At 56.0% G+C, this 20,877-nt stretch overlaps 1 protein-coding gene across 1 annotated transcript in view; it reads left to right on the top strand.

Moving 5' to 3' along the window:
- Positions 1-7,106: 7,106 nt before the first annotated feature.
- B4GALT5 (beta-1,4-galactosyltransferase 5) overlaps positions 7,107-20,877 on the top strand; it is a 33,992-nt gene continuing 20,221 nt past the window's right edge. Inside the window, exon 1 of the mRNA XM_063404145.1 lies at positions 7,107-7,354. Coding sequence (XP_063260215.1) covers positions 7,228-7,354 — 127 coding nt within the window. The 5' untranslated portion in view covers positions 7,107-7,227. The remainder of the gene's footprint in view (positions 7,355-20,877) is intronic.

Below are 20,877 nucleotides of genomic sequence, written 5' to 3'. Positions count from 1 at the left end.
TTTCACTCCTATAGGCAGGGTCCTGCCTGTGTCAACAGCTGATATTTGACAGCATTAAGTAATTACAAAGAGGAACTGCCCTGCAGAGTGAGATATTCCATGGAGTAAAGCTCTGTTTAGACTAGATTGTTGTGACTGAAGCTGGATAACCTGCGAGGCCACTCGAGAAACACTTTGCCCTTGAATTCTGGAGGAGGAAGGACGAGAGGTCTGTGCACGGCCTTGCGTGAAGATCCCTGGAGCGATGTTTCTGGTGAGCCTTTTCCGCAATCAGGGCTGTGAGCAGCGCTGTGGGTGCAGCGTGGCACAGGTGTGTGCCCTGCCCTTGGTGGCAGCTCGCCGGCCTTGTGTTGTTGAAATCACCGATTTGCTTTCCTTTGGTCAGCAGGTCAAGGCACTGCCGGGAGCAGGCGGTGCTCGGTGCTGTCGGCACGGAGCCCCGAGGGCAGGGGAGGTCTGTGTGCAGAATTGCAGCCCTGGATTCAGAGTCCTGCTGGTTTGGCTGTTACAGACAATCCCACATTCAAACCCCGAGTTTCCCTTCCTGCTCCATGCTGGGGAATTTCTGGTTGTCAGTTTTGCAGAGGCACCCAGCAAAGCTGAGTAATGCAGGGAAGCAGCCTCAGACTGCCTGAGCGTGGAGGAAGTTACACATTTGGCATTTGAGAAAATGTATGCAAATGGCTTTTCCAAGGCGTTCTCATCACCATCCACGTTTAAAGCAATTAAACCTCCCTCAGAGCGACACTTCCATGCAATAAACATTCTACAGCACCTCACCAGTCTCCAGCATAGACAAATAAATAATTGAAGACAACGATTCTGAGCTCTGAACTGTTTTTCTCCAGATGAGGAATAAATCAGCGGCACCAGCAGGAGAAGAGCTGTTTTTAGAGCTGGTGAAGGTCTCTTTAGCTTGACTTCACCTTCCCTGCTCACAGTCACGTTCGCTTCTGCAAAGATTTGAGAGTCAGATATTTATAGAGGACAGCAGGAGTCCCACAGCAAACAGGATCAGAATCAAGCATGACAGGAAATCATTAGGATTTCCTCAGAATAAAATAAATGTAGTAAAGGTGCAAACTCTCCTTCGGGGGAAAGTAAGAGCACATGGCACACACGGTGCTGTGCCAAAAGCAGGCGCTAATTAAGCCCAGAGGAGAGGGAATCCGAAAGGGCGGCGGGGCTGGTTCCAGCAGGTCTCCCACAGGCTGAGCTCGGTGACTTTTCAGCAGGTACCCGAGCGCTCTGTCAGATCGCAGGGGACGGGAAAGGGAGGGGAAAGGGAAAGGGATGCCTGGCTACAGCCCAGCCCGGCGTGTGCGCTGTTCCCGGCCCGTGTCAGCTCCACATCGCTGCTCCGGCGGGAGGAGCGCCCCGAGCCCTCGGGGCCCTGCCGGGGGCGGCAGCAGCGCTGCTCTGGGGCTGTTGGGGACAGCAGCGACAGCTTCCCAGCCCTGCTCTCCACGGGGACACGGGGGGACCTGGCAAACAACGCCCAAGCCCCTGCTGGCGGCGGGGGGCGAGGCAAACCTCCCCTCACTCATCTGAACAAGAGGAGCAGAAGTCACTCTGTCGCTGCACCGCTTCTGAGTGGCACCTCCAAAACCAGAGCCCGACCTTGCTACAATTTTAAGAGAAAAGAAAGGCTGCACATGTTTTAAGGAAGTCCGACAAGCCCTTTCCTTGTACATCAAAGGGCAGTGACTACAGAGGCAGCGCCTGGGTGGTCAAGAGGTTCATCTCTTCGCCTTTCTAATTAAATATTTGTTCCAGTTAATCAAAATCCAAGTTGCGAGGAAGATTAAGGTGGCTAGAAGGCTTTATACTTTATTCCAGCAGCATATCCAAATATATTCACAGGATTAATTATGATTTTGTGTGTGGCTGAAAGTGGAAGGAGGCATCCAGAAGGGAACCATTTCAAATGGTCACCTGAGCAGCTTGCACTGGTCAGCAATTGAGTGGAAATCCTTAAAACACCCTCTCTAACAGCCATGGGAGGAAATGGGCATTTTTTCCTTCATAGCAGAAGGATTTATATTCTGCATTTGAACCATCATACTTAATGTGATCGTGGAAGGTTCTTATTCACCATACAACTGTTTTCCTCTCTTGGGAATCCAATTAAGCTACTGGCCTTTGTGAGTTAATTTTGCATTATGTAATTATGAGTTAATAGAAAGCAATTTCCTCTGAAATATTATTTTGTTCCTGGTTGTCCTTGTCCCCAGATTTCTGGCAGGCAGTTGCATTTCTACATGGTGTGAAGTCGTGAAGTCAGGTGGCTTCGAGAGAGACAGAATTCCACCCTAATTTCTTGCCTCTGCTGCTAGTTTCGAAATCCAGCTCTGTGCCTGAATAATGCAGATGTTTTTCCATCCCTGTCACTTAGCAGGAATTAAATGATTTCACCTCTGCTTGAATTGCCTTTTCATCTGGTTTTGCCTGATGTCCTTGCAATCCTTCACAGGCCAGGGAAGAGCAGCATTCTTCCATCTGATCCACAAACAAGGCTGGCCCCAGTGGAGAGCTTTCTGGCACTCTCCTCTTGACCTCCAGGAGTACTGGAAATAGCCTGTTTATTTTCTGACTCTTAGACAGTTTGGGCTGTTTGGCAGCAGTTTACCCCAGCCATTGTCATAGACTTTTGAGAGGGACTTTTTAAAAGAGTATTTTAAAATATGGATAAATTACTTGCACTGAATTACACAATAATTTTATCTCATCAGCTGCAATTTCCCTCCCTGGGAAGTTTTGGGAAGTACAGGCTGCTGTATTCCCTTGACTGAATACTTGGATCCCAAAGGCGTTTTATGAGTCTTTGCACAAGTCCACTTTGACTGGGTCAGATGATCGACTTTCAGAAGTGGGCTTGTGCAACAAAATCATTTGGATCTCTTCAGTGTGCCATGAGCAGATAAACATTTTAGCCCATTTCTGTGATGAGAGCTCCCTTCCCAGTGAACGTGGAGTGTTCCTGTGGATATTGCCTCTTTGGGAGCTATGACGCATCTGTTGACTGTGGCAGAGTGAGTCATCCCCATGGTTGGGCACGTGTACAGGTGCCACTGAGATCAGAGCCTAAGAGCCTTGTTAGAAAGTGAAGTGGGTGGCATAATCTGAGAACTGGTCTACAGCTTGTGTGCAAGGAGCACCTTGCAGCCTTCAGTGGAGATTTTCCATCTTAACAAACAAATAAATACCTGCGTTTGGTTTCCTCTCTGTTACTGCTGGCACACCAGTGTGAGATTAAATAGCTGCATCCGTGGGTGGCAGTGGTCTGATACCCAGGTGAAAATGCCAGGGCCACTTAGGTGTGCTCTGATTGCCAAATTAAGGACACACCCTGTTGTGTCTTTCTGAAAACCTGCTGCATCAATAATTATGTCTCTGATCTGGCACATAGCATATGCTGAGTATTTATTGCATATGCTGGGGCTGTGGGTGTGCATGTAAAAAATATTTACATTCCTCCTGTGCACGTGTCCTCTGCTCCTGCTCCGAGCCCAGGATGAGACTGTGTTGTCTTTAATGGAGCTGGAGCAAGCCCCGTGCTGCCAGGAGACATTGAGGAAGACAGAGAGGGAGCACATCGCTCCTGCAAGCCGAGAGCTGGTCAGCATCCAGTCCACCCCAAGTTTCTGTCTGTCTCAGAGACACAGCTCAGGTTCCCACTTCCCTCACAAACCATCTGGCAGCAGAAACTCCAGGGAAGAGCTAAAGCAAGCGCATTGCTGAGCAGCTGGAGGGCTGACACGGTGTGATGCTGACTGTCCTGCCTTTATAAATGGAGGCATTTTCCTAATCACAGCATGAAGTCTATTCTGGAAAGACTCTGCCACTGGGGCTGAAGTGCCAGAGGCCCCAGAATTCGTGGAAAAGACTGCAAAATGCTGGCCAGGGCAGTGACGTCCTGGCTATGACCTGTCCTTCCCTGTAGTGGCAGAACAAAGATTATCCGCCCAGATTAGTCCACATCAAGTATCTGTGGAAAGTTACAAGAGAAGAGAAGTGCAGCTAAAGTGGAGCATCCTTTGCATGATGGTTTCAAACTCCAAGCCTGAGTGTTGAGTGCTCCCCAGCAGTCCTCTACCGCCCCTGGGGTCAGCTCCAGTAAGGCTTTGCTGCTGGCCGTGCCCGGCAGTGCTCCCCAGCTCTGTGCCCCCTGGGGCCCTTGGAGCGTGTGGCATTGCCCATCTGAGGGCCAGGACCTCGGGACACCCCCTGGGCAGGGGGGTTTGCTCCGTGCAGGGCCCCAGGCAGCCCCAGCCTCCCTCTCCATGGCTGTTGGGTGGCTGGGTGCAGGATGTGACCTGCCAGACCTCTGCCCAGCCATGCCATGGCCAGTGTTCGCTGGGGTGAGCAGTGAGCTGCCTCTCACACGCAGCACTGGAGCAGCTGTGCAGCACTGGAGCAGCTGTGCAGCACTGGAGCAGCCATGTCCCTGCTGCTGGGAATGTGGAGCTCCAATGTCCCCCCACCACACGTGGTGTAACAGTGTCCATACCCTCCCTCTGAGCCCCCCGAGCCACCAAAAGTGCTCTCCCTCCAGATACAAAATGTCTTTTGTGGAGACGTGCTCCAAGGGTGCAGCTACATCTTCCCGGGAGTGTGGGTGCACTGGCAGGACCTGTCCCTCCGTTCCTGCTCATGGCCACGCACTAACAGAGCTTGCCTTCCCCTGTCGGCAAAGCTGCTCGCACAAACCCTCCTGAGGTGTCTCAGGCACCGTGGGCTCGTTAAAGTCTGCACAAAGTGGGAGTTTGCTGCTCCCCACAGCTGGGAGGGCTGAGCAGCCGGGGCAGGCTGGAGGTGGGGCAGAGCCAGGGCTCCCCGGGCACTCCCTGCCACAGCCCCACTTGGCACTGCTCCCGCCCCGAGTCCTAACCCTGCCTGTGGAATGATCCGAGACTTTGAAACCTCTCATCCTGTTCAATGCCATTTTTTTTTATTGGAAGAGGGTGAAGAGTGGGAGCATGGCTTTGACTGATGTTCCAGTGTTAGCTGGGATGCAGAGGAGAGGCAGGGAGAGACAAGAGGGGAAGAGGCTAAGCAAAATTAAAGGGTCAAAGTGAAGTGGTTGACTGGCGCTGTGGGTAGCGAGGGAGATGGGAGGTGAGTCAGAGCAGGGCAGGCATGTCCCAGTGTGGCTCCAAGGCTCCCCTGGCTTCACTTGTCTGTGACAGTCCCATTGTGGCAGCCCAGGCCTGCGAGCGAGTTTCTGGGTGGCTCCTCCAGCAATGTCATTGCTAATTAAATATGTTCTAAAGGTTAGATTATTGGTTGCGACGATGTCTCACCTTTGACCATGTCTGCATCAAACAAATCATAAACCAAGCAAGAAATCTTCATGCATTTCCTTGCCCAAGGCATCCTTTTAGGAGTTGGCTAAACGCTATTTTGTGAACAGCAAATCCAGCCGCCACTTGGCCAAGCAGTTCTGCTGCAGCACTGTGGACTGTCACAAGTTAACAGGGCTCAGGATTTAATTTATTTCAATGAAGGTGGTGATGGAGTGGCACTCCTGGAAAACAAGAACAAGTACCAGTTTCTTCATTCCTGAAGTTAATGCAGCTCATGCAGCCTCTCCAGGGAAATCCCTGTTTTCCTCCTCAGCATCCTTCCGTGCCTTGGCACATGAAGAAAATGAATGCCTTACCTTTTAATAAGAGATTTCTACTTTTCTGCTAAATTCCCCTCTTTTAACTTTATTTTTATTTCCTCGCTCCACTGGGACTCTGTATCTAAGAGAAGCTTGCTTGTGTCCCGTTTGTTGGACGTAGGAACTGTTTTCTTTATTTGCCCTTGCTGCATCCAGGCTGGAAGGGGTCTAGTCCTCCCAGGGGTCACTGTGACACACAGCCAGCCCTGGAGAATCCTTTATCCCAGTGTGTGGGGCCGGGCTGGCAGGGGGCCCCGCTGCCACCGTGTTGGGGGTCACAAGTTTGGGCTGAGCAGTTTCCCACTCCCTGCCTGGGAGAGACTCATCCCAGGACTCGTGTCTGGAGGGACATGCAGGGCATGTCCTGGCCGATGGCCCATCCCCATCTCCTATCCCACAGCCCGTCAATCCTGGAGTGCTGCTGCCTTTGCTGCCCACCCTGGGCAGTGGCAGCTGGCCATGTCTGGCCCACAGCCTCATTTCCTGCCTGGAGCCTGGGCTTGGTTTTCTCAACACTATCTGTTGGTGAAATAAGAATTCTCTCTCCTTCCAGCCTCCTCCGAGCAAAGTCTGCAATCATAAATGAGGCAAACCCCAGTCCTCTGGGCTGGGCTGGGCCCCATCTGCTCTGCAGCTACTTCCGGCTCCCTCAATAAAGACTGTGTTTCTGGTCTCCCATATTTTCGTTTTCAGGCATCTCCGTATCTCCTTCCAACTCCTCCTACACACATCAGGGGAGCTGCTCACAAATGTGTGCAAAACTACTTAATTACGCTGTAACCAATTACTCTGTAACCAATTACTCTGGACTGCTGGTCGTGCTGATTGTTGCACTGACAAAGTGATGACTTTGCCCCTCTGCCCTTGCACCCATCTCTGTCCATCACCTCCCCTCTGGCTCCGTCTCTCCCTGCACAATGTCGGGGGCACCCAGAGCCCTGCTGCTTGGTGGGCCGGGGTAGGGGGTGAGTCCCTGCTCTCCTGCGGCTGCGTGACCCAGGTGCAGGGCTGGGTGTCCCCAAACCATGGCTGGGTGTCCCTGGACCCGGCTGGGTGTCCCCAAACCATGGCTGGGTGTCCCCCGACTCTGGCTGGGTGTCCCCAAACCCTGGCTGGATGCCCTGAGCCATTGATAAACGTGCCGGGGCCATGGCTGGGTGTCCTGGGGTCACGGGTGGCTTCCCCGGGGCCATTGCCGTGTGTCTCAGGGCCCTGCCCGGAGCCCCCGCCGCACGCCCCGGGGCTAACGCCGGCCATGCCAGCAGCATCCGTGGCACACCGGCACCACGGCCGGGTGTGCCGAGGTCACGGCCCGGTACTCCGGGGACCCCCGGCGGTGGCGGGGCGGCGTCTGCCGAGCGCGGTCGGTGCGGCGGGGGCCGGGGCCGGGCCCGCCCCGCTCGCCGCCCCGCCCCGGCCCGCCCCGCCGCGGCACATTCATGCGGCGGCGCTGGGCGCGGGCGGCGGCTCGGAGCGGCCCCGGCGCGGCGCCTCCCGCCGGGCCTCGGCGCATGTGAGCGGCGGCGGAGCGGCAGCAGGGCGGCGGCGGCGCCGCATCGGCCATGCGGTGGCCCCGCGGCCCCCGCGGCGCCTGGCGGCTGCTGCCCCGGCGCTCGCTGCTGGCCGCGCTCTTCCTCTTCTCGCTCTCCTCCTCCTTCCTCTACTTCGTGTATGTGGCGCCGGGCATCGGTAAGCGGCGGGCCGGGGCCCGGGGCGGGGGGGCGCGGGCAGGGGCGCGGGCGCGCCGTGCGCCGCTGGAAACGCTGAGTAATCCGCGCCCGGCCGGCCCGGGGGCCGCGGCATCCCCGGCGAGGGGCGGCCCGGGCCCGGCGCCCCCGGCCGCGGCTCCGCGGTGCCCGGGGCTGGCAGCGCGTCCCCATCTCCCGCCGCGGCCGGAGGAGGAGGCGCTGCCCGCGGAGCGCCCGGCGCCCCTCGGGGCGGGTGCGGGTCCCGGGGCGCGGGAGGTGCCGGCCGCGCTCCCCGCGGGGCCGAACCGGGGCAGCCAGCCCGCTCCTGCCCGCTGCTCGCCCGGAGTTTGTTTGGAAGTCGTGGAGTGTTGTCCAAGTGCTTGTGATCCGAACGTGCTCCCTGGCGGAAATCCTACTCAGATTGTCAAGTGGGAAGATGCGAAGTGTATATTTTAGACGGAGAGTGTACTCGTTCCAGTGTTCCTTGTCACAGCTTCGCGGGGAGCTGGAGGAGCTGTGTGTCAATATGGCCAGCACCCGGTGCTGGTGGGGCTGCCTGTCCATCTTGGAGATACGGGAAGCCTTGTGCCCGGAAAGCATCTGTTCTCTTCATACGGTGTATCTCGTTTCTGCGAGGAGCCAAGGCTCGTGGTTTGGCCTTCAACCAAACTTTGGCAACAATTTATTTCTATAGAAACAGCCCTTTCCAAAGAAGTAGGGAGTTTCTCCTTGAAATGTCATTGGTATTGCTCGTGCCGTTCCTATCTTGGACATCCCAAGGAGATCTCTGTGCACTTTCAAGGTGACTTCTGTGGGTTTTTATTTACAAATGATGTCCCGTGGCTGCCTCTGGGCTTTGGGAGCCGTTCCCTGGGCTGAGTAGGGTTGGCCGGTGTACGAAGCTCTGCTCGTGCTCTGCTCACATCCCAAGTGAGGCTGTGTGTGCTGAGCCTCGGTGGTGGCCCAGAGCTCTGCTGTCCTGATGGGCAGGCCCCCAAGCCCCTGCCACCATCCCGCAGGCTGGCCGGGGCTGCCGACGATGGTTGGAGGATGGTTCCACACGGGTGGTAACGGAGCCGTCTGCTCCCTCTGTGAGCACAGCCTGGCTCCTCCTGCTCTGGTGCTGCTGGGGGCCGGTGGCTCCTTATCCAGTGCATCCTGCAGCCCAGTGGGGCAGGCACAGGGAATGGCGAGGCTGTGGATGGGCTTCCCGGGGCCCAGGTGGAAGTGCACTTTAAGAAGGAAATTTCTCATGTAAGGATGGCTTTATTCCTTTTTTAGAGTATTTTGATTAATTTCGCGTTACTTCTGCAGGGTCACCAGTCTTAGAGATGGTGTAGGGTATAAATATGTTGAAGACTCGTTCTGTGCCAAGAGGCCTTTCCCTGTGTGGACCTTGGATGGCATGGTCACGTCCCACCCAATGTTCTTGCTATCTGTGGTGCCCAAAGAGGAGGCAGGGAGGTGTGAGTGGTCCCTGTCCCCACCCGCCCATGGATGTCAGTGATGTTCTGAGTCATCTTCTCATCAGGTGACAGAAGATCTGCTTCCTTTTCTTTTTTTTTTTATTTCCTTCCTCTTTCAGCCAAAAATGTTTCATCATGAAAACCCAGCCCAGTATTCCTGGGATGGCTGTGCTAATCCTCTCAGCACTTGGAGGGAGTTGGTTTCCAGGCTGCAGTGGTGAGCAGAAGCTTGGGAGAAGAGCAAGTGAGATAGGACATAAGCAGAGCCGAGGATTTGAATAAATCGACCACGTGCGGGTGATGGAGAGATGCTGTCAGCAGAGAGTTCTGGGGCATTTGTCCTGCCTGCTGCTGCCTCAGTGCACGGGGTGAGGCTGGGCTGCTCTTCCGTGGCCACTGAAGGGCCTGGGGACACCTCTGTCCTGAGCCCATCCCTTGGAGGGCATGCTGGGGAAGTGGCTGAGGAAGGACTTGCAGTCCATTGGCTAAACCACGGGCAGGGAAGTGATTAATGCATTCCTCCATTGTACCCCAATTGAAAAGAAAAGCATCCAAATAAATGGGACCTGAAGCTGCAAGTGAGCTTGAACCAGCTGGAGCCTGGAAGGGCTTCTGTGTGCCACAGGCTGCTGGGAGGGGTCTGCTACGGCCAGCTCTGCTGGTGGGGTCAGCAGGGCTGGAGCCAGCCTGCCCTGCCAGGGCAGCGCCAGCCCTCAGGGCTGGGACTGGGCTGTGGCACGATGGCATCCCCAGGCAGGTGTGCTGCACCATGGGTGGGAGCCTGGCCCCAGGTCTGTGGGGGAAAATTTCATCGGCACTGCCAGGCGTGCCGTGTTCAAGCAGTTGTGCTCCAGTGCCAGGAGAAAACTGGGACAGTTGCACTTCTGGGTGCTGTCTCAGCGCATCGGTGTGGAGCTGGCGTGCTTGTCAGCTGGAAAAGCTGGATAACTGCTCCTGGTGCCCTTTGGAGATGGGGAAGGGGAGCCCAGTCTGGGTTCTGAGTTGCCTGCCCAGGGCTGGCCTGCTACCTGATTGATCGTGGCGTTTGGCTCCTCACAGCCCAGGTAACCCAGCATCTGCTCCAGACGGAAATGCAGGAAAAAATTCATGTTTACTGTCAGCAAATAGCCATGCTTGGCTCCTGCAGGGAGTCCAGGGCTTTTGAGCCTTACATTTGTGTTGTGCCTGGACTTATGTGATGCCCAAGGTACCTCCTTGTTTCTATTCTTCACCAAGGTTTCCTCCTACGGAACTGAAATGTTCTTGTGGCCTCACATTTGTGCAGAGCGATCCAATGTAAACAGCCAGTGCTGACTCCTTCCCAGCTCTAGCATCCAGCACCCGTCTGTCCTCCCCACACAGCACCCTGATTACACCCCTGGGCTCCCAGGGCCGCCTTGGCAGGTGAGCTGCCAGGGGGGCAGCCCATGGCACGGGCACAGCCGCTCTCCTGTGCCCCACACTGATCCCATGGCACAGGCAGCTCTCCTGTGCCCCACGCTGCTCCCGTGGCACAGGCACAGCCGCTCTCCTGTGCCCCACGCTGCTCCCATGGCACAGGCACAGCCTCTCTCCTGTGCCCTGCGCTGCTCCCATGGCACAGCCACAGCCGCTCTCCTCTGCCCTGCGCTGCTCCCATGGCACAGCCACAGCCTCTCTCCTGTGCCCCAGGCTGCTCCCATGGCACAGGCACAGCCTCTCTCCTGTGCCCTGCGCTGCTCCCGGGCTCGCTGCTCCCGGCGCTGGCTGTGTGGGGCTGTCTCATCGTGCCCATTGTGTGCAGGATGAGGTGGCCAATTGTTCTGCAGCCACGGGCAGAGGCCGGGGCTGCTGGGGCTGGAGGCTGCAGGAGCTGCCCTGTGTGCACACAGACCCTGCAGGCAGCAGGTACCTGGGGATGCTCGGGTGGATGGGGAGGGCACCTGTGCTCGCTGCTGTGCTCAGAGCTGGCACCAGCAGGGCTGTAGGGCAGGCTGGGCCTTCGCTGCAAGAAGTCACACTGGCCTCATCCTGGAAAAAACCAGAGCTTGGCACTGGGCAAACAGTTTTGTCCTGCTATGGAGGTCAGGGGCCACCTGGACAGGTTATTTTGCAGGGCTTGTTCTTGGCACTGAGGCTCTTGCCCTCCTGGGACAGCTGCTCTCTGCGCCTCTTGCCTTCCCTAGATGGGATGGGGAGAAATGTGCTTGCCAGAGTCACTCTGTCCATGCCCAGACCCCTGTGTTGGAGCAGGGATGATGTGGGCACAGAGTGTGCTGGCTTGGAGGTGGAACACCTCGAGGAGCTGTTTCTATTTCATCTTGTCCTCCGCTTCTGAATTCATCCATGGGATATGGGGTCATCCCTGCATGTTCTGTTTCCACATGGCTCATACAGCTTTCCTACAAGTGTCTGGTTTTATTCTCTTTGAACAGGGCCTAGGAAATTAAGGGAACTTCCTCCTGCAGCTGAAAGCAGTAATGCTTTTTCAAGCTGCAAATTATTTCATCTTGATACCTGTAACTGCAACCCTTGGAACTTCCCAGACCTTGGACTTGGCCCTGGTGTAGAGGGTGGCTGCTGCGTGGCTGGGAGGGCTGGAGGTGCCTTCCCTGGTAGCAGCTCTTGGCCTTTCCTCTGTTATATCAATGGATGTTGGAGCCTCTTTATTTGATTTTATTTTTTTGAAATTTAAATTTCCCCAGGACTCGTACTTGGCTGGATCTGACGCAGGAAAATAATGTAGAGAATTTAAATTATTGGGTGAAAGATTGTTACCTTTGAGAGAGAGCTGTAATTCAGTCTGGCTTTACTTCCTCCAAACTTATCAGCAATTGCTCCCAACCAGTCTTACAGGGCATGAGGTAGCGCCATAGCCCTGAATTTATGGCGCAAGAACTTGATTTTGGTCAGCAGGAGCGCTTTGAAACACTGTTCTGTCGGGCTGTGTGTTGGTGGCCAGCAGACCGGGGCTGTGGGGACCAACAGCTGCCTCCCTGCAGCTCCTTTGTCACTTTTGGAACGATATTCTATCACCCAAGGTGGCTGATCCAGTTTGGTCATTTAATGCATCAGCCTGGCAGATCTTAGCACGGAGGAGTTCCAGGGGAGGAAAGGACAAAAGATTTTGCTACTGCCAGCTTGTCCCAGCTGAAGGGGCTGTGGTGGCCGAGGTCCCGGGCAGGGGGTGGCACTGTGGGGGCATGGAGCTGGGCCATGAGCTGTGTGGGGCAGTGGATTGCTGCTGCTCTGCCTGCTGAGCACTGCTGTGGGAATGTGGGCACAAAGGGGGTGGCAGGGCAGGGTCTGAGCAAGGGGCAGCACCCACTGGCCGTGCCTGGGATGCTGGAGCCCGTCCCAGCAGGACCCTGGTGAGCCACCATGGCCTCGGCTTGGCCGGACAGGGGCTGGGTGCAGGTGTCCCTCGGGGTGCAGGTGTCCCTCGGGGTGCAGGTGTCCCTCTGGGTGCAGGTGTCCTTCGGGGTTTGCTGGCAGCATGCTGAGTGCCTGGTGCTGTCTGAGCAGGGACAGAAGGTGAAGGTGCAGCTTGGAAGAATGAAATGAGCTTTGTACTGTCATAGCCCTGGCTTTCACCTCCCCGGGCAGCACAAGGAGTGTGGTGCCCTCCTTCACCCTCAGATCTGCCAAGCAGCATTTCACAACCTAAGGAAGGAGCAGCCTGGTTCCACAGTGTATCCCACAGAGGATGTTGCAGTCATTGGATCTGACAGTGATTGGGGCTTGTAAGGAATCCTCAAGTGCTCCTTGATACAAGAATTTGAGCTTGGGATCTCCTGTGCAACGAGCGGAAGGAGACTGGTGGCAGCTGTGGGAGATCATTCCCTTGGCAGCACCACGTTCTTCCAGCAAAGGCTCCTACAAGGCAGCTCTGGGCTGGGAACAGCCCTGTCCCCTCAGCTGCTCTGTGCCAGTGCATCCGTGGTGCTGGTGGAGCAGAGCATGGGCTGGTGACCACCTCTTGCTCAAGGCTACCAGATTACAAGGTTTGTTTGAGGGCAGATGAATGACTGGGTTTTCTTTGCCTGTAAGCACCTGTGCTGTTTGTCAGGCACATCTGGTTTGGGTTATTTTGCTGGTGGCTCACTGGTGTTGCAAGAGTATGTGAGGAGTTCATATTTCATCCATGTGTCTCTGGAAGCCTGGCCTGTGGAAGCTGACTGGCAGACACAAAAGCTTCCAGGTACTGGTTCATTCCTGCAAATTGAGTGCTTCAAAACTTCAATAATCTGTAGCAGAGTAGACCTTAAAGTGAAAGAACCCATGCTGTCAGCCCAGGAGACATGGTCTTCATGGCCTTGGGAGGCCATGGAGGGCCAGGGCTTCAGCAGGCACTGAGCTGCTTCAGGTGGCTCTGGTGGAGATAAGGGCTCTGACACTGCTGCTTCATTTCCTGAGCTCATCCTCTGCCTCTCTTCCAGGTGGACTCATTAATTGCATTAACCCAGGCAGCATCTGCTCTGCAGGGTACCGTGAACCCCCTGGGGACCAGTGCAGGGAATGGAGATGAGCAGTGTGGGGAGCTGTATGTTTGCACTTGATCCCATTCTAATGCTGTTACAATTGGTGGATTTAAATATCCGAGCACATGGAGTCTTTAAATACTTAATCTTAACTGAAATTTCTGGGAGCCTCACAGGGGTGGCAGCAGTGGTGGTGGCACGTCTGAGGAGCTGTTGGCTCTGCTCGCCCTGCGGGGTGAGGGCTGGAACAGAGGCTGATCTGCAGCTGTACAGAGCAAGAAAAGCCTTCCCTGAGCAGCTATATTTTTAAAACATCATTGTCACAACACAATGTGTGAACTTACTTTGACAAAACCTTTTCTGGGTTATTTTAGTAAAGTTTATTTCCATGCAGGCTTTTTCTTCTCCATTACATTCAGACTGTTCTGGCTGTGGTTTTGGCTGGCAGCATTTTGAACAGGGATGCTTTAGGGTGGTTAATGTGTGTTTGAAGCTTTTCTAGCACTAGCTCTGAATACCTTGGGGATTAGTCCTGTTTGGAGAGATGGAGGGGAAAATGTATAGTGGTCTGTGCTGTTAAAATACAAGATAAGCCCAAATCAGAATTTTTTGAGAGATATTGGTGGGTGTGGTGTTTTGGGGAATGTGACATAGATAACATTAAAACCACCAGGGCTTTCAGCATTACCCTGGAGCTGCTCTTACTCTGAAAGGAAAGGATTGGAAAGTGAGGGTGATGCCAGTGCCCCTGGCTGTCCTCAGCGTGGAAGGGTCCAGAGGTGGCAGCCTATGGCACACGTGGCCCTCGTCCTGGCGGGTGCAGCTGTGGTGTGGAGTATGATGGGCAGGGCCATGGGGTCCTTTTTTCATTATAAAAGGAATTTTCTGGGGCTTGCTGGTCTTGCTAAAGTGAAGGAGGGACCTGGAGAGGTGTATTTGGGGGTTCCATGGTGCCTTGTAGTGGCTGTGGGTGTTTTTGATAGAGCCACAAGCTTCATTTGACCCTTTTCTTTCTCAAGGCACGCAGATGTTTCTGCAGGGGTGCAAGAAGCCCAGTTTGAGCCCCTGCCTCCCTCCGGGCTGTGTGGGGGAGGTGACAGGTCAGTGCCGGCTTGCTGGGGCTTTAGCTGGCAGCGTGTGACGTTGTGTGTGACTTCCTAAAGGTCATTTTCCCAGGTTTTTGTTTGAGGTGCAAAACCGAGGGGTTCTGCCCTTTGCTAGCCTGCAGTCCTGTGTGGCATCCGTGGGCTGGCACAAACCTCTCTCGAGCCCGTGCCCTGAGCAGAGCTTCCATCCTGGGCCCCTCTGGAGATGCTGTTGGGGTGCTGGGCAGCCCCCCTTGCAGCACACGGCACCCAAGCTGGGGTGTCTGTCTGTCCCCTGGCCCTTGTGGCAGGGAAGGGGCTGCTTCCAGGGGATGTGAGTTCAAATAGCACCGTGGTTTTGTCCTTTGGTTTGTGCCTCAGTCTCCCGTGCTTGGTGGGAGCCTGTGCTGCTTTCCCTGCTGCTTTTCTGCCCCTGTGCTGCTTTCCCTGCTGCTCTTCTGCCCCTGTGCTGCTTTCCCTGCCGCTTTCCTGCCCGATGAGCAGGCGTGTCCCCGTGTGATGGCTGGGCTGTGTGTGACAGCTGCCGTGGAGCTCTTCCCTCCCTGTGCCTTTCTAATCTGAAAGGTAAAGGCTGGGAGCTGTTTCTGTAGGGAGGATGCCAGTGCACACGTAATGGCAGAAAGCAAATACAGGACACCCTGCCCTGCTGTGGGCTGGGCTGTGGTGTGAGCAGCTGGGGCAGTGTGTGCTTGTTTGTGTGTCCAGAGAATTTTATGGCAAAATAATTGACTGGTTTTATTGAATGCTATTGCCATACAAATAGAAGGAGGCTCTGCAAACCTGGGGCTGTGTTAGGCACCTCCCTTGCTTTGGAGATACCGGGGACCAAGCTGGGCTGAGACCTGCACTGTGCTCATACCCTGCCAAGAGGCTCCTGAGTGGGGCTGGGGGGGTTCCCTGCACTGCCAGGGCAGGCTGGCGAGGCCGTGGGATGCCTGTGACACTCTTGAGGGATGGCATGTCCCCACAGCAGCAGGTTGGGAGCCAGGATTTTGGGTGGGAAGTGGAGAGGACGGCTACGTGAGCACAAATGTTTATAAATTGCCTCCAAAAAAACCCGTACAAAGCAGCTGGGATAGGAGAGGAAAGCAAACACTGCAGTGCACCAGGTAGTCAAGTGCAAGCAGATATTTTTCCCCTCGCTACCTGGCAGGAAAAGGAAGGCATTCCAGTGCCTGCCTCGGTGCCCTCTGCGTCAGCGGGGCTGGCAGAGGCTGCGGGCTGTGGCTGCGAGCCGTGGGCGCTGCTGGCACGGCTGGGCAGGGCTGGATGCACGGGGGGAGGCTGTGGGCAGTCAGCAGGCGAGGCAGAGCACAGGTAAATACAAACAGCCTGCTGGAACAGCCGTGAGCAGGACAGCCCAGGGCTGCTGCAGCTGCAGCCAGTGCCCAGGGCTCATGGTGGCTCCTGCACAGGGCTGCAGCAGCCCAGCTCCAGGGACAGCACCAAACACGGGGCTCCCTTGGGGCTGGGGACCCTGCAGGGGCACAGGCTGGCCCCCACTCCCACATGAATGTGAAATGCTTCCACACATGCAGCTTGCTCTTATTCTGCAGTCATTTTTTTTCCCCCCCTCAGTGTTTTTCCAACTCATGTCTTGCTGCCAGAGTCCATATTAATAATGCATGACTTTTTTTTTATGGTGCTTCCTTCCCAGCGTCCCTTTCAGCTGCTGAGTCAGAGAAGATTGTTATAGCAGCAACCTCTGAAGCGGTGAAATGCCCCTGCAGTGCTCAACTGCTGTCATTTATCATCCCAGCTCCTCTGCGGGCAGCCTGTTCCCTTGCCCGGCTTGGGGGGAGGATCCCCATGCCAAAAACCTGATTCCTGTTACACCAGCTGGTGACTGGCGAGCTGAGCTCTGCCCAGCCTTCCTGGCTAGTGTTTGGTGAAAGCAGATATTGCCTCTGTTGGCTGCTTTTTTTGTTGTTTGAAATCCTATGAATTTTTTTTCCTGATCTGCCTGAAACTGTGTTTTGGGATTGTGCCCAAGACTTCCTTTTTTTCCCCTTCCACACTAATTTTTAAAACATTTTTTCCCTCCTCCCTGCACTCCCCTCGAGATCTATACCTGGGCTTTTTAGGGTAATTGGGATGACAGAAGCCATATAATGTGTTAACGGGGTTGAGTTAACTTAAAACCCTTCCAGGAGCTGTTGAAACAGTGCCTGGCTGCTGCAAGAAGCGCTGGAGTTGCTAATGCAGCGTGGAACAGAGATCTGCAGGGCTGCTGGCAGCCCCAGTGGGTCACCTGCATGCAGAGCCAGTCCCCACCTGCTGGGCCAGACCTGGAGGGAAATAGGGAGCAATAGCACTTGTCAGGGAGTTTGTCTTCCAAAGCCTTAAATAACACCTCACTGTAATGAGAAGATCTCTCCTGTCTCCTGTAGAGTAGAACTTCGGGTGGGAGTGGCTGCTGGGGCATGAGGGCACAGCCTCAGTGTGGGAAAGGCTCCCCATGGTCCCCCTGCTCGCTGCTCTGCCTTGGCAGGCTTTGAGCACTCACCTGTAAATGTTATCCCAGAGCAGGGCGGGAAGGGAACGGGGCTCTCCTGGGGAAGGAGGGTTTCCTTTTGCCAGACTTCCCAAACTGCCTCAATGCCGTGTCCCACTGCTGGGGTCAGCACAAGCAGTGTGCACCCACAGTGGTGTCTGCTCTGGGACCACGAGGGGAGTGGCACTGCTTGTCCCTGCTTTCTCAGCTGGAGAACTGGCCAGGGCAGCCCAAGAGGTGTGTGAGGCCCATGTCCTGCTGCACACCTGCATCTCCCCTGGGCCAGGCTCCTGCCTGGAGGGCAGCAGTTGCCCTGCCCAGCCGCCCTTGTGGCGTGCTTTCCCCTCAGCACCGTCCTGTTCTGCTGAGGCCCTGCAGTGCTGGCTGCAGATCCGTTCCTCCCGAGGAGGGGAGAACTGCTGTGGTGTGAAATTCTCCCAAAGCTGCAGCACATCCTCCTTCCTTGCTGCAGCCTGGCTCCCTGCTCAGGGTCAGTGATTGCTCTTTTCCTGGTTTGTTTTTTTTTTTTTAAGGGTTTTGCTGGCTGTTGGGTGCCCAGTGCCTCGGGGGCACCCTCCCTGTCCCTGCCAGCTGGGAGGGGGCAAGAGCCTTCTGTGGGTGCTTTTAGCACACTACAGGGGAAGCTTTGCAGAAGGATCCCATGAACTTCTGCACCTTGAGTCCCCAGGGGCTTGCTGGAGTGGCCGTGCTGTGGTCCCCAGCTGCCCCAGTGCTGCTGCCTGCCCAGGACATGCCCTGAGAGCCCCTCTGCTCTGCCACCACCCCGCTGGCCCCGCAGTGACACAGTGCCACCCACAACTGGTGAGACGAGCAACTTGCTTCTCGGCTAACAAGATTTAGGTGGATTATGCTATGTATTTAATCAAGGGCTAAGCTGATTGCCTTATTTGGAATGGATCAAAGCCCTTGGAAATGCTAGCCTGGAGACCAGCTATTGAGTGGGAATATTCCCCAGCCGTGTGTGGCAAGCCGTGCTTTCGAAGAAGCCGGAGGTTCAGCGGGCAGGGCTGACGGCAGCAGTGACCAAATGCAAAACCAGATTGGAGAAGTCTGAGGTGACTGGGGAGGTAGGAGTGTGAGAGTGTTGTTAGTCATTGACCATCATGGAGGATTTTGGGGAAAGGCTTCCTTTTCTAGTTTTCAGCTTGAAACTGTGTTTCCAGATACATAAAGCTTCGTGCTGACAGCTAAGTGAGATGCTCTGGCGTTTGGCAGTCAGGCTTCCACCTTCTAGAAAAGCAGCTGTGACTCCTGTGAGCCTGTGTGGCTCTGCAGCAGAGCCCAGCCTCTCTCTTGCCCTCACAGGGAGCCCCACATCTCCCTGCAGTGGCTGTCAGCAGCGCTGGAGCTCGAGGGCCTGCTCCCCCCTTGTCCTGGCCCCCAGTGCAGCGTTGCCCCAGGACCTGCAGGGCTGTGGCTGCACAGGAGCTGGTGCTGGCTGCAGAGGAGTGAGGCAGAGGGTGCTCCTTGCTGTGGCCTTGGCTGTGCAGAGGGTTCAGAGCTGTCCCTGTAGGCAGGTATTGAGGTGAGTTTAACATTACTTTCCAGTTAAGAGCTGCTGTGCTTGCCAGGGTCTGCCTGGAGTGGCAGGGTGAGCACACTGCCTGAGGTGTGTGGTGTCTCTTTCCTGCAGGGTTGGGTTTTTGCCCCGAGAGGTGTGTTGGTGCTCTGGGGTGCCCTGTCTCCACGTGTGTGAGCCGTGAGCATGGTCTGCACTGCTTCACCTGCACGCAGTGAGATGCTCCAGCTGAGCAAGCTGTTGAAAATACACTGGTTATTCAGAGCGCCTTCTTTTCTGAAAAGGAGAAGTTTGTTCTAGGAACCCACCTCTGTCCTGGTGCCACTTGATGCAAGGACAGCAAACAGAGGTCACAGCTCTCCTGCTCTGTGAACGTGACTGTGGGCACTGCCTGTAGAACTGAAAATAGCCCAACCAAAAGGCTTGGCTGGAGGAGGTGGGTACGGGCAGCTTCACCCTCTGCTTTGAGGTGAATCAGCCTGTTCTCAGGCAGCAGCAGGTGCTCCCCACAGCATCACTGCTCCTTCCTTAGCATAAAGCAGCCCTGGGACTTTGCAAACATCTCTCCCCTCTGCCTCTCAGACCTCCTTGTTTCTGCCTCGTTGCCTGCTGCAGTGGGAATAACCCTGGAGCAAAGGCAGGGACATGCTCTGTCACATCCTGCCTGTGCTGTGGGGCCCCTGTCCTGGCTGCCCCATCTCTGCTGAGCCCTGGTTTGGGGCTGACAGAGCATCTTGTGTGACAGCCAGGTGTTAAATGTTCCATGTTTAATTTATTGCTAATCAAACCTGCAAATAAGGTGCTGCCTCAGTTCTCCTCCTGCCCAGGCCCATTATGCATCTTCCTGCCCTGACTCGTATGTGGAGTTATAGGCAAGGATTGGTCAAGCATCATTTGTGTTTGGAAGGGCTGGGCAGGTCTGTAGGTGTGCAATCACCCACCTGCCTGGCTCTGGGCTGGCTTGGGCTGCACCCAAGGGTCTGATGGCTGCAGCAGCAGGGTCTGTGCTGGTACCTGGCCCTGCCAGGCAGCTCCGGGCTTGGTTCTGTGCATGGCTGGGAAGGGCTGGAGGGCAGGAGCAGATGGAGGGAGCTGTGGCAGGAAGGGGGGCGGGGGCTTTCCAGCTTCAGGGTGCTCTAGGTTGATGCTGCTTTCACCTAATTAAAAAAGAGAAAACGCCTGTCAACACGGTGATTGTCGGGTGTGCTGCGGCACTGCAGGAAGCTGCTGGCAGAGCAGGGACCCCGGTGCTGGCACTGACCCTTCTCCCACCCTGCCCTCCCCCAGCTGCCTCCCCTCACACGGGGGGTGCCCACCCCTGCTGGGGAGGGCTCACAAATCCCCGAACACCCCAGGGTGCTGCGGGGAGCACCACGGCATTTCTGGGGCTGCCAAGGGTTCAGCCACGTGGGGCAAGGGGCCAGTGGGAGAGGATGGCCTTCAGATGAAATACCTTGGGGGAGCAAACACGACCTGCACAAATCGGGTGACTTGAGTGGATAACTTGGTTAATCTAAAATCTAAAATCTCGTTATCCGGTGTGGAGGGGATGGCTGGTGCCTTGGCAGGAGGAGGAGGAGGGTGGCTGCTGCGCTGCTGTGGGCTCATGCCGTGCCCAGTCAGTTGGAGGTGCCCCGTGGGCAGGGTTTGGGGGATGCCAGCCTCAGCCAGCTCCTTCCTGAGGCCCCTCGGGCTGCCCTGGCCCAGAGGAGTCCTGCCCTCACTGCCTGCTCAGCTCCTCTGGCTGTTCCACCTGGGAGCCCTGGCCTGCCATTCCCGATGTGTTCAGTTTTCCCAAGTAGCCAGGTGTCTGACTCATGATTGCAGAGCTCGGCCTCTGGCTGCAGACGGGCTGGAATTGATTCGTTTATTATTTTTCCCCCTCTGCCCTGTTGCACATATCAATGAGAGAGTGGTCAGAAGCCCTGGCAGACACTCAAGTCTCTTAAGGAAACCTGAGTTGCTGCTGTGTGCAAGGAGCTTAAAGGTGTTACAGTGGGAAAGGGGAGGAGGAGAAGGCTGGTTCTGTTCCCTCTGCCCCTGTGTGTGCTCATCCCTGCCCGGGCAGCTGCAGAGCCAGGAGGGTGCTGGTGGCCGGGGCAGGGGGGCAGTGATGGCCACTGCCCGCAGAGGGACAGGCAGGGTGTTCTGTGCCCCATCTCCTCAGCCTGGCCACAGCCAGGGCATTGCTGGTGGCCCAGGGCAGAGGGACAGGCAGGGTGTTCTGTGCCCCATCTCCTCAGCCTGGCCACAGCCAGGGCATTGCTGGTGGCCCGGGGCAGAGGGACAGGCAGGGTGTTCTGTGCCCCATCTCCTCAGCCTGGCCACAGCCAGGGCATTGCTGGTGGCCCGGGGCAGAGGGACAGGCAGGGTGTTCTGTGCCCCATCTCCTCAGCCTGGCCACAGCCAGCCCCTGCCCCGGGTTCCTCCCTGTTTGTACAAACCCTGCTGAGCCCGG

The sequence above is a fragment of the Prinia subflava genome, chromosome 8 (genome assembly GCF_021018805.1).
Source record: "Prinia subflava isolate CZ2003 ecotype Zambia chromosome 8, Cam_Psub_1.2, whole genome shotgun sequence".
Lineage (NCBI taxonomy): Eukaryota > Metazoa > Chordata > Aves > Passeriformes > Cisticolidae > Prinia > Prinia subflava.
The sequence above is the reverse complement of the archived record's forward strand: the minus strand, read 5'-3'. Positions and strand labels throughout refer to the sequence as shown.